Source organism: Aquila chrysaetos, chromosome 2 (genome assembly GCF_900496995.4).
Source record: "Aquila chrysaetos chrysaetos chromosome 2, bAquChr1.4, whole genome shotgun sequence".
Lineage (NCBI taxonomy): Eukaryota > Metazoa > Chordata > Aves > Accipitriformes > Accipitridae > Aquila > Aquila chrysaetos.
The window spans coordinates 30711023-30724681 of record NC_044005.1 but is presented as its reverse complement, the minus strand read 5'-3'; the positions used below and the strand labels follow the sequence as shown (position 1 = coordinate 30724681).

At 39.2% G+C, this 13659-nt stretch overlaps 1 protein-coding gene across 6 annotated transcripts in view; it reads left to right on the top strand.

Moving 5' to 3' along the window:
* The window catches only part of AKAP6 (A-kinase anchoring protein 6), a 299893-nt gene that overhangs the window by 284300 nt on the left and 1934 nt on the right, over window positions 1-13659 (top strand). For all 6 annotated transcript variants that reach the window (XM_029999554.1, XM_041120194.1, XM_029999563.1 and 3 more), the window contains one exon: window positions 6016-9488. In XM_029999554.1, coding sequence (XP_029855414.1) covers window positions 6016-9447 — 3432 coding nt within the window. In that variant the 3' untranslated portion in view covers window positions 9448-9488. The remainder of the gene's footprint in view (window positions 1-6015; window positions 9489-13659) is intronic.

Here is a 13659-nt window from a genome sequence, read left to right as displayed (position 1 = left end):
ACAGAGCTCCCAGCTGAGAACTGAAGTCAGAGATACATGCCTTCCCCTGAACAATTAACCTTGGCCGAGTCTTGATGAATCTAAGTCAGTAACTAAGTTGTGTACAATTGCAATTCACTGGACTACAGACTCATTTTATCTGCTTGTATTTCAGTAACTTTGTAAGTTTGTTGTCATTTAGATTGCTGTTTGGCATGTGATCAATGCTGTATTTGAAAAACAAAACTTGCTCCAAGAAAGCTCGAGAGAGCGAGAGAGCAAGAGAACATAGTTGAAAGTTTTTTTGGAAAAAGTGCCTGATTTTCTGGATACAGTGATCATTGTTCAGCTGTTAAGATGACTTAAACTAAACAATTCTACATTAGTTAACACTCCTATTACAAGACTTATTGGATAAGCAAAGTCTTCCCTAAAATGGAGGCCTCTCAATAAATAGAAAAATAAAGTAAAATTAATTTGTGCTCAGAGAACCAGCCCCAAAATCATGGACCACTTCTGTCTTATTTTGAGGGGTTTAAGGTGAGTCGATACTGTTGGCCACTGGACACATCACATTTGAGTAAGAAATGTTGTCAGGGTGTTCTTCCTCTCCCACATGTGTTTCTAGAAGGAACAATTCTTGATACTATATGTTCTGAGTCATGATAGCAAATATTACTGGAAAGTTACGAAAGTCTTAAAAAGAGCAAACTAAGTTCAGCTCAATTATTTATCAGCCCTTTCCCAGAGAAAGGTGTCAGCACAGACAATATTTGAAATTCATGTAGTATTTTGTAGGGAACACCGTTCGGAAGATCTCGCGATGTCACGGAAAGGTAGAAGGCTAGTCGTCGCCTCCCTATGACATATCAGTAATCCCACCTACCGTTGTTAGTATAAAAGGAATTAACTGCGCAATAAAGGACGGAGTTGGCACTCACACCATGTGTGTTATCTGTCTCTTCCCTGGTCCAGGCCGACCAGTGATCTAATCGCGGCACCTTGATATGTAGCACTGCTACATAGTGGTGACCCCGACGTGATCGGCCGCACAGGCGACGATGGGGCTTGCGCAAGCGATTAAGGTAACATGATACGCCATGTACTGGAGAGAGAGCAACACCGGGAAGCGCGTCCGATAGTGGCGGCCTTGCAACAACTTTTGCAGGCAGGGTGGACTCTGAAAAAGAGCCGGAATTATATCCCTCATTACCTCCACCGCTGCCTCCCACGGCCGTCCCGCCGCTGCCTCCCGCGGCCTCTGCGCGGCCGGGACCGCTGCCGTGCCGCCGCCGGCCCCCGCCCCCCCCACCCCAATCGCCTGGTACTCCCTCTCCAGGGTCTGCAGAACTTACAACGGAACCTGGCTTTGCTGCACTGCCTGTATCTCCTTTTCCTGCTAATCCCTCTAACTCTGTGCCTCTGTCTAATCCATGACGATTCACTTAATGATTTGGGAAAAAATACACATAGTTTGATGCAATGCTGTCGAGGAAAAGCTCTACAGCAAGGAGATACCATGTTTACTTTTCCTGTTGTATGCACACCTGCCTCAAGAAATGCAAGAACCTCAAGAGTTAGAGTTCTTAGGATCAGTCATCATGAATCCCTGTGTGATGTTTAATTACATCCATAACACCACTCAAAAGGGTCAGAATGTAAATGCTATTTTGCCTGTATATAGAAATGCTACAGCTTGGTTTAACTATATCTATTCCAGAATATCACACTCTTTTTTCTATTCCAGCTGCTTTACCTACGCGGATGTTTTTAATTTGTGGGAATAGAGCGTGGGAGAGGAATTCCATCGAAACTTAACAGGAGGCCATGTAGCCTCGGACGACTTACGTTACTAACACCCGATATTAATATGATTCACAGTAAAAGGCTCACGATAACTGACACAGGTTTAACTGGATGGCTAACAAGTTTGGGAATTACGGGATGATTAAAAGATTTGCTTATGCATGGCTTAGTTATTTTAATTGTAATATTAGCAGTTGTAATGATTGTACTATGTATCATAAAATAGTTGAACGTATGATTGCAAAAGCATTTCATGTAACTTGGCTTGCATAAAAATAATTGGGAAAAAAAAAAGAGAGAGAGAGAGAGAGGAAGAGACAGAAAAAAAAAATTAAATTAATGAAAACAAACGGCTGGAGAGGGGGAAGAGAGATGCGGTTGCGGAACACACAGACATGGCAGCTGAAGATTGAGAACATCTAAGACAAATAACCCTGCAGACACCAAGGTCAGTGAAGAAGGAGGGGGAGGAGATGCTCCAGGCACCGGAGCAGAGATTCCCCTGCAGCCCGTGGTGAAGACCATGGTGAGACGGGTCGTTCCCCTGCGGTCTGTGGAGGTCCACACTGGAGCAGTGTGCTCCTGAAGGACTGCACGCTGTGGAGGGGACCCATGCTGAAGATCTTCGTGGAGGACTGTCTCCCGTGGGAGAGATCCCACGCTGGAACAGGGGAAGAGTGCGATGAGTGCTGCCACTGAGGAGGATGAAGTGACAGAGATAATGTGTGATGAACTAACCGCAAAACCTCATTTCCCGTTCCCCTGTCCAGCTGTGGAGGAGAGAGTGATAGGATAGCTATGGTAGGTAACTGGTGTCCAGCCAGGATCAACCCATCACATAGACAAAATGCATTGTAAAATAGAATGAAATTACATTGCAATTGGGAATTTCAAAAACAAGGACTCTGTGTAACTCCTTTACAAGGGAATGAAAGTGTATGTGATTGGAATTAGGTGAAGGCACATTTGCAAGGTGCATTTGCTACTAATATTGCAGGAGAGACCTAAGACCTTGCACAGATATTACAAGATCAAATGGGAAATATACGAAATTAGCAGAATAAGGTGTTTTTCAAAGAATTGTCTAATACTGTTGAATGCTTAAATCCAAAAATATGATTTGAAGGTTTAAATTTGTGTATCTGAATTTATATTGCTATTGGAGAATTATTAATCATTTGTGTGTTTGCAGCAATCAGAATCACCTGAGGAGCAGTACGAGGATTGCGTCAGTTCGAAGCTAGAGTCCTCGCTGCCTTCCTCGTGAATCTGATGTTCCTAAACAAAAAAGGGGGCAATGTGGGAGCAGCTCGGAACACCTGGCATTTGTTTTCAAGAGTGACCGTTAGAATTTGTTGTGCTGCATGTTTGCCAAGCCTTGAAGAACTAGTTTTACAAGGTCAGGTTGGAGGATGGCCTTGTGTAGGCCTGGGAAGATGTGGCTGAAGACAGTCACGAGTATGTCTATGGAATGTTTTTATCTTTAACTGTTCTGAGGACTGGCAAACATCCCAGCTGGGTCAGATATGCCCTCCTGTGCTAGTAGTATTGGCTGTGAGTCGTTAGTACTTTCTGGATCTTTGTTGAAACATATATAAGTTGGATTCTTTTGTGAAATAAAGGGAATCTTGCATGGAAAAAAAAAAAAAAAAAAGGGAAATTGTGGGAGATTTCATAGAAAATGGGGGGAACATTTCTTTGAGCCTGATTATTTAGAGTTAGCATAAGTAGCCCGCAGTCAACATGAGTGGACCGGAGTACGCTCCCTTTAAGCCACTACAGTATTTGCATGTTACCGTAGACACCTATAGTAAATATATTCTCGCTACAGCGCACAGGAAGCAGAATAGCTTGGTGGTTGTACAACACTGGCGTGCTTGCATAGCCCAACTGGGGATTCCACGACAGATCAAGACGAATAATGGTACAGCTTATACTGCGGAAAAGGTGAAACGATTTTGTGCAATCTGGGATATAGCCCTTGTACATGGCATTCCTTATAACAGCACCGGCCAGACCATTGTAGAACGAGCACAGCGAACCTTAAAGACCCTGCTAGATTGTCTTAGGGAGGGGGACCAGGCGGAGCCCTCCTGCTTACGGGATAATTCACCTGTTCTCCGTACACAGCGTCTCCTGTTAACTGCGTTAACTTCATTAAATCAGACAATTCGGGGGGACCTGGACCAGACGACGGTGCAACGACATTTTACGACTACGGAAGAGAAAGACCCCTACCCGTTGGTCCGTGTGCGAGATCCCCAGACACGCCAATGGGACGGACCGTTTGAGCTGCGTTGCCTCAGATTGCTGTTATCCTTTCCTGGCTTGTGATGTCTTGGGTATCTGCTACGAATTTCTGATGCTGGAGCAATTAATAAACAAGATAACAGAACTGCAGAAGCAAGAAGGCGCTGCAAGACCTTTATAGCAATTAAGAAAACTGTCATTTCGGCTTAGAACATTTAGCTGCGGGATGGGGACTTAGGAGTTGGTTTGTATCTTTGTTAAAAATCGGGGTTTCTTTTATTCTTGTGTATTTTATTAGGTATAATGTTGCTTTTACTGTGTTTAATTAATTGTGTTCATATATCTTGTAGGTCACCTTAGCCAACATAACAGGTCAAGATTCTCTGTGCACTGCAACCACATCACAAAGCCCGTGAACCAATAGACAGGATGGCTATGACTCGTGCGGCACGTCTGGCCAGCGACCGCACGTGCCATAGGCTCCCTATGTTTCAACTGAGGCAAATTTTAGCACCCGCTGGCCACGTGTGCTGAAATCTGTTCCTCTGCAAATGTACAAATACCGGGATTTTCCGAAGAGCATCGGGCTGGTGTACAGCAAGGCCATCGTTGCCTCTGTGGGGACGCCCACGTAAAGGTGGCACCTACCGATTGCTGGGCTGAGTTCGCGGATGGTGGTGACTAGATCTGCTAATGCTCTTCTAATAGAAAAAGGGAGGGGGAATTGTTGTGGGAACATTTTTAGCTAACGGTCACAAGAGCATTCCAGACGCCTTTAGAAGGCCTCGAACAGAATAAACAAGAAGACAAAAATAAGAAAGATACCAATTAGAAAAACACAGGTGCATATTCCACGATAAAGAGAACTTGGCACAAACAACCTCAATTTGGCAGTTTATCTTGACCAATTAGACTGAGATAAGTCTCATATGTTTAGTTAGTATGACCAATTATATTTTATGTTTATGCGCGTGTGCAGTGTTGATGCAGCCAATCATTGAGTGCAACTGGACGCGTGGACAGTGCATGAATAGTGGGTGTAACCAATGGGAGCTAGTTGGACATGAGGAGGGGGAGATGTAGGGAACACCGTTTGGAAGATCTCGCGATGTCACGGAAAGGTAGAAGGCTAGTCGTCGCCTCCCTATGACATATCAGTAATCCCACCTACCGTTGTTAGTATAAAAGGAATTAACTGCGCAATAAAGGACGGAGTTGGCACTCACACCATGTGTGTTATCTGTCTCTTCCCTGGTCCAGGCCGACCAGCGATCTAATCGCGGCACCTTGATATGTAGCACTGCTACAGTATTTGATTAGACTGATTGATTGTTCTTACAGCTGAAGATATTAACATTCATTAGTCTTAATTACTGGTCATTAATACTGCCTTTATTATCAAGTAAAGAATAAATAGAAATTCTAATAAAAATTTCTCAAGTCTTGTGATTTCCAGTGCATTAGATCTGTTGTTTTAAGGCTGACAACACAAAAGTTTGTAATAAACATTTCAAAAATCCTTTAATAAATCCTTTATATCTTAACTCTTTTAAACTTAAGCAGGCTAAGAGACATTCTCATATATCCAACATAATAAAGCACTAATCGCATGGTTTTTACTAACACACTATCACACTCCTATGTGATTCTGCAGAATGGTTAAAACTTGTTACTTATAAAATGACTAACCACAATTAATCTCTATTAAAGAGATTAAAGTCAAATTTCTGTATTATATTTTGACAGGAAGTAAGAAAAAAACTCTAAGAAGACTAAGAAATCATGTAAAATTTAATAGGTTTCATTTTAATCGATCATTTTAATGGTACACAAAATGTAACAAAATTAAAAGCCTGTTAGTGATCATTGTTCCAAAAATGCACTTTACTCCCATTAATTTACTTCTATGATTTCAGTGAAAGCACATTTAAAGTGCAGTTGTAAATATTTTTAATCTTTGACTTTTTTTTTTTTTTACAGGAGCCTCTGAACGTGATTGATCCCAGTTTGATGGATCTAAATGGTCCAAGTGAAGATGCACTAGAATGGGATGAAACTGACATAAGTAATAAGCTGATCAGTATTCATGAAGACTTAAGTGATCCTGATCAGGAAGTCAAGAAGGATGATCTAAGCCAGAAACCTACTTCAGGAGGATGTAGTGATAATGATGTGAATGAAGACAAAAGTATCAGTGATCGTGGAAGTCCTCTTTATTGTCTCAGCATTACTTCCCCTCCAAATCCTCACATCTATCAGGTCTATAGTCTTCATAATATTGAATTATCAGAAAAAAAACACATGCCTTTTTTGAAAAAAACATCCAAACTCTCCAATGTAACACAGTCTAACAATTTAAACAAAAGTCTTAGTAAAGACTCATCATTTTCATCTACCAAATCCCTGCCAGATCTAATAGGGGGGACCACACTGGCAAAACCATATAACTATATGTATCAGAGTGGAAGCATAAGCAGGCACTCTGAGAGTGAGAGTGGCATAGTGAGTGAATGTGATACAGAAACTACAAATAATTCAGAAATTTTTTTGCTAAATGATATTGAAAGCACTCAGAGTAATCCTGAAATTGGGCATGCAGAAACTCAAGTGGATGATATAGTTGATGTAATAAAACAAAAAATAAAGCAAGATGAAGAAGACCATGCTAGTCTCTCAGATGATTTCCAGTTGGCACCTTCTGCATGTTGTGGAATTGAAAATGGTGAGGATTTGGACAGCATTACCATGTGTAACCCTGTTTGTCTAGAAGAATTGCAAGGAAAACATGACGTGTTTACATTTTATGATTACTCATATCTTCAAGGCTCCAAATTCAAATTACCAGTGATCATGAAACAATCGCAAATTGAAAAAACACATACAGCGGGCAGTTTGTTTCATGGTATTTGTCTTGATAATATACCTGGTAAATCTGAACATAAGGCTGGAGAGTCACAACCAGATGGGTTTATTCATGACCATACTCTGGCAAGTGTCCCTGGAGAATCAGATCCTGATTCCTGTAAATCTGCAGAAACTGTAAGAAAATTAACTGTTACAGAGAGTACAAGACAGGTTTCAACTTTATCTCGTAGTTCTTCATTAGAATCTCTGTCTGTAGTAGGTGATTTGTTCAGCTCAGGTATTTTTAAAGGTGGAGACGGTCTTCAGCGAAGCACCTCTTTGGAGAGCTGGCTGACTTCCTACAAAAGCAACGAAGATCTTTTTAGTCATCATGGCTCAGGAGACATAAGTGCAAGCAGTGATTCTGTTGGAGAGCTCAGTAAAAGGACATTAGATCTTTTGAACCGCTTAGAGAATATCCAGAGTCCTTTAGATCAAAAGATAAAGCACAGCATCTCTGATATAACACTCCAAAGTAGCTCTCAAAAAATGTCTTTTACTGGACAGCTGTCTCTAGATATTGCATCCTCAATCAACGAAGACTCAGCAGCTTCTCTCACTGAACTCAGCAGCAGTGAGGATCTTTCTCTCTGCTCTGAAGACATTGTACTGCACAGAAATAAAATGCCAGATTCAAATGCATCATTTAGAAAACATCTTAATAGATCTGTAGCTGATGAGAGCGATGTCAATGTCAGCATGATTGTTAATGTCTCCTGCACTTCTGCTTGTACTGATGATGAAGATGACAGTGATTTGCTTTCAAGTTCCACCCTTACCTTAACTGAGGAAGAGCTAGGTATCAAAGATGAAGATGATGACTCCAGTATAGCAACTGATGAGGATATTTATGAAGAATGCAATTTAATTTCAGGACTTGATTATATAAAAAATGAACTCCAGACTTGGATTAGACCAAAATTTTCTTTGACAAGGGAGAAGAGAAAAAGTAACCTCAGTGATGAAATTCAGCGCAGTAAAGTTAGTAATGAGACATCAAAAGCCACAGATACATTAAGCATTGAAACACTATTGAATGGTTCCGTACAGAAAATATCAGAAAATAATGGCAATAGTAAGAACGTACCACGTGAATGTGAAAAAGGGACAAAGAGTCACCTGATGAAAGATATATCTCAGGTTGTGAAGGATCCGCTTGTGGATGATATGGAGAATGGCAATGTTGAAAATACTATTGGCAGTCAAAAGGAAGGTCTTGTTAGAACATCAGCAAGTCCCCAAACTCATGCATCACTTGGTGTCAGAAAAGCTGAAAATGAATGTTGTGTCTGTGAAGCATTTACAGACAGTTCAGATGATTCACGTATGGATAGCAAGGAGACTGTTCTGTCATCAGACGGATCCAGAAACCCTCCAAAAGAATGTCAAAGACATCTTCAGCCTGATCATCACTTTCTTGCTTCCTCTCCTGCTAAAAAGCCTTGTCTTGAATCTTCCTCAGAAATTAATTGTGTAGACATACAAGCTACAGCTTTACAAACATCCTTACCTAATGGTCAACAACATAGAATAAGCATTACTGAAAAATCGACTGATTGCTGTACAGCCTTGAAATCCAATGAAGCAGAATGCAACTCCTCAGCCAATGGTCTTGATTCATGCTGTAACTGTGAATCAGCTGCTTTTGATAAAAGAAACATAGAAGATGGCTCAGTACACAATTTTGTGAGGGAGATAATAGACATGGCATCAACAGCTTTGAAAAGTAAGTCACAACCTGAATGCGAGTCATCTGCTCCAGCTTCATTAGCACAGATCAAGGAAAAAGTGTTAGAACACTCTCACAGACCCATTCAGCTGAGAAAAGGGGACTTCTATTCTTATCTTTCACTTTCTTCTCATGATAGTGACTGTGGAGAGGTAATCAAATACATAGAGGAAAAGAGCAGCACTCCTGTGCCACTGGACTTCACAGATGAAAGAGAAAATATTGAATGCTTTTTTGAAGCCTGTCCTGAGGAAGAACGGATTGAGCAGCAGCAATCCATTTCTAATGGTACTCCTGAAGCACGAGTTGAGCAGCAGCAACCTATTTCTAACACTATTTCTGAAACATCTCCAGAGTCACTAGGTGAAGTGACTCTAGAGTCATTAGAAGAAATTAAAACTTCATCTGAAGGTAGGGATTTATCTTTCTCATGTAATGGTGACAATGATATGAACATCCCCAATCCTAACAAACAAAGTGCATCAAACAATTTGAAAAATGCTGATGATGATTTGCTGATTTCAGATGGGCAAACTGAACGTTTGGAAAATAGTTCTCCAGAGCTTAGCACTAAAAAGAGTAGTACAGGAGAATCACCTGGATCTGAAGAGCCCAAAGGATGTGTTGCTGCTTCTGAAGAGGCTTCAGCTCTAGAGTTTCAGTTAAAGCCTGGCCATTCACAGAAAAAGGATGCTTTGCATCAGAACAGTAAAACTCTTACTTGTGAAGAAAATCTCCTTAATCTTCGTAAGGAAAGACATATAAATATGCACAGATAGAATGTAACCCTCTCCAGGCACATACATTATCCTAAAAACAGGTATGTACTCTGCAAGTTGCACATTCTTTTTTTCTACCTTTTTTTGCCCCCTTTTTTTTTTTTTTTTTTTTTTTTTTTTTACATTTTTGTACAATGAATGGAGATGAATCATCATCCAGGGCTTCTGTTTTATGACAGTACTATATCATTTGTTTTGATTACATTAGAATCCCAATTTACATGCCACTGGTCAACAAATGCAGTGAATTCTAACTGCTTCTTGCCCTTTGGCTTTGCACTGACACGAGCTGCTCCCTTCTGGAACAAATCTGCTATCTTGCAGAACTTGGGAATTCTTCAAAAATAATATTTCTATGTCAGCCTCCTCTTTCCTCCTGAACTGAGCTGTGGAACCAGAAGCCAGCTCTACTCATTGATCCCCTTCAGTCAGCTGGCCTTAGGAGGTGTTCAAAAGCACTTGATGAAGCTGATCTTCCGGTTTTACAAGAATTTTGGGTGATTAGTGAGTTGGAGTTCTACAATATTTCCAGACAAGCCATGAAGAATGGCTAAGCAGACTGGAGAAAAAGTAGAGAGATAATAAATCATCTCTTGATGTCATTTTACCATGATTTAAGTTCAGTAAGCCATTATCAAGAACACAATTATCACAACACAGTGTTAGGTCAAAAGTTGAGGTTATCAAAATAAGTAATCTTTGCAACGTCATTAAAGAGTATTATGTGAGGGTAATGTAGAATAAAGACCTGAATACCAAAGCAGATGGAAACTGATAGTCACACAGCAGGACTGGAAGTTTCGGTTCTATCTTGTGGTAAGCATTTTGAAACATAAGTAACATGGTGGAACCTAAGATGAAAAAGTGGCTCTGATCTCTTCCAGAGTTCATAAGTAGTTCAGATCTGGAGCTTCTGTCCTCACATAAATGTCTACAATAACTGCACATTTAACAGCAAAAGAAGATCTACAAAGCAACTTCTGGATAATATCCTAGCCTGTAGCACTGCTGCTTTGAGCCTCACTAGTTGTTTGGTGACCCAAAAGCCAGCATAGCTGTATAGAATGCCATTAGTTTTTGGAAACACTCCTCCAGTACACCAGAGCCAGCGTGGCAGCTCCAAATGCCACTCCAATTCCAAATGCCGCTGCTTGCCAGAAGCTGTAGCAAGGGAATTTCCAATAAAACACAAGGCTGAGCATGGGACCAGGTTTCCCCGGGAAGTTCTGGAATCTCCATCCTTGGAGATTTTCAAAATTCAAGTGGACGTGGCCCTGAATAACCTGATCTACCTTTGAAAATAGCCTTCCTTTGAGCAGGAGGTTGGACCAGATGATGTTCAAGTTTCCTTCCAACCTAAGTTATGCTACGATTCCATGATGTTGCTAGGAGAAAAGGCTGTTATTTATCACTGCCCATGAAAACCACTAGTACTCTCCTATTGCAAACTATGTAGCTGTAGCAGAGGATCTGGGCCTATTTATAAGAAATAGATTGCTTTGCTGCTATTAGATATCTAACTTCTGCATTTCCTGATTTTGCTATATTATATTACTATGCTTTGGGCTTTTCTTTTGCACATATTGGTGGTTTACCCAGCATTCACACATTCACATATGCATAAATATTTCTAGCAAAGTAGGTTATGACAGCAATAGTCTACGGCTTGCCACTATCTCTTTTGAGACATATCTATTTGAATAATGCATTATATTGGAACCATCATAGCAAAGAGGATATTTCTTGAATGGCTTTGAAAGTGGCTATCATGACCTGTTGATTGCCAATGAGGTTAATACTTGGACACATCCAAACAACTGGAGAAGCAATGGAAATCAACCGGGAAATACAAAACTCATAGATGATACTATATATTGTAGAATTATGTTAAAAGGATTATGTGTATATGGAAGCCTCTATTTAGAAATTGAGATGATGACAAAAGTCTGTGGTTGATAAGTGATAATTATGTAAACATAAGCTTTTCCTGAATTACTGTTTTATTAGGGTTTTTATTTTTTTGCTCATTTTTATAATATTAATTTGAGGAATAATACTTACTATAGTGAATGTGATTTTATTCTTGTTCTCATTCTTTCACTGATGAAGATAATAACATGTCTTTTCAATTCATTAGTACTTTTCCTCTGAGGATCTCAAAATACTGTATAAACTTTCCCTCACTCTTCAGAACTTCATAGTTACTTACTTGGTAGCCAGCTGTGTTTTTCCTAAGACTGGGATATGAAAATATGCAGTTAGTGTAAGGACTAAGATTGGACATAGACAATGGAGATATTAATAAATGCCCCACAATGCAATAAAATGTAATGCGGAGTTTGTGTGCAACAACTTAATAGGGTTATGCTATAGTTTTAATTTTTGCCCAGGGGTTGACAAATATTTTAAGTTAACAAAGCCCTTCACACTACATCCCACTTTTTACATTTAGGAAAATACACTGGTTATTAACTGATACATATAGCATTTCTTCCATGGAAATTATGTACTGTATTATTCCCAGTAGTAAAGCCCTAGGATACAGATAGTTTATCTCTGGCACATCAAAAAATGAAAATATGAGCTGCTAGATTTGGTTTCACTAAAGTCTGAGCTCCCTTCCCCCATTCACAAGCTTGGTGCTTTAACTTCATCTCTCATGCTATGGGGAATGAATTACAGAAGCAATCTATCCTAATTTGTTAACTTATTCAAATAACAGTTATTATACTTAACTATGCTAAAGATTATCTTTTTGGTGGCAGATTGTTTATTTTTTGATGAGGCTAATTACTGATTTTCCAAAGGTAATTTACATTTATTACTAATACATCTTTTAAAATGTGACAGATAAATGTTGTTCCCATAAGTGTATTATGAAAAAAGTTACTATTTAAAAACACATTATTTAATTTGAAAGATAAATGGCAAACACCATTATTTTTCCTGTAGCACCTGTGCTGTAAGCTCATTTAAATGTGTAATTCCATGTGTAGCTGCAATACTTAGAGAAAAATAATCTATGGTATATGTGTACCTTAATAGCATACTGAGAATTCAAAGCTGAAAAAGGCATAGTTTCAAATATAGTTTGACTTTATACTGTTTTGGTATTGGCCTTGGCTGTATGGGAGAATAGAAGTAATAGTGAAGTAAATATTTTTGCCAGATGTTGCGATCCTGTTATTTAGCAGTGTGCTACAAAAAATGACTTTTATGGGAAAATAATAACAATCCTATAAGCAGGCTTAAAAATATCTCTGTCAGCACTGACTAGTCTTTCATATGAGCCAACACAGAGCTCTTCAACAGAGGTGCTTATAAAGCTATGCTGATTTTATTTCTCAAGTAGGGGACAGCTTGAAAGAACTATCTCTCTGTATATGAGATCATGCGATCTGCTGCTGTCACTGTGACCCATGACTCACCAATGGGGTGGGAATTTTTAGTCACATATTCAATATGCGTAGAGATCAATACATTAAGGAGGTTTATGTGATGTGTCCAAAGTCTTTTCTAGAGGATACATTAGAATTCTGTGTGTAATTTGTTAGTTCTTACAAGTCCAAAAGCTACTGCCTTCCTTTTGTGCAGAATTTGTAATTTAAACTTAAGTTTTAACTTAATTTAGGGAAAAAAATATTTTACTTGGGCTTAGGAAAACTAAATTGGTTTTATCTGACAGTGCTGCAATGTTAGCCAGAATATCCTGCCACTTACTGTAGAAACCCAGGACTGGTACTCAGAAGGCCTGACTGTTATTTCCTGCTCAGCAATAGATTTTTTTGTATGACTTATTGCCTCCTTGCCTCAGTTTCTTTAGCAACAAAACAATGAGAATAATAATCAATGGGACCTATGAAACATGATTTATTCACTGAAAAGTGTTTTGAGATCCACAGATAAAAGATGATACATAAATGCAAAAGACTGTTAGTTAATTATTCATTACAGGAGAAAAATAATATACAGGCTTACACAATAGTTAATATGTAATAATTTACTTTTAGAGACTGGGACTACAAGAATAATCTAAATCTTTGCTTACCATTTTTTTCCTAGAGTTTTTTATAGGAAGGTAGATACTATAATGTTTCTTTATAGAGTTTAAAGCAGTCTGACTTTTTAGCTCCTTACAGTAGTTGACTTTAAAAAAAAAATTAAACAAACAGATAATCCTGTATTGTCTGTGAATTACATAACTTTTGCAAT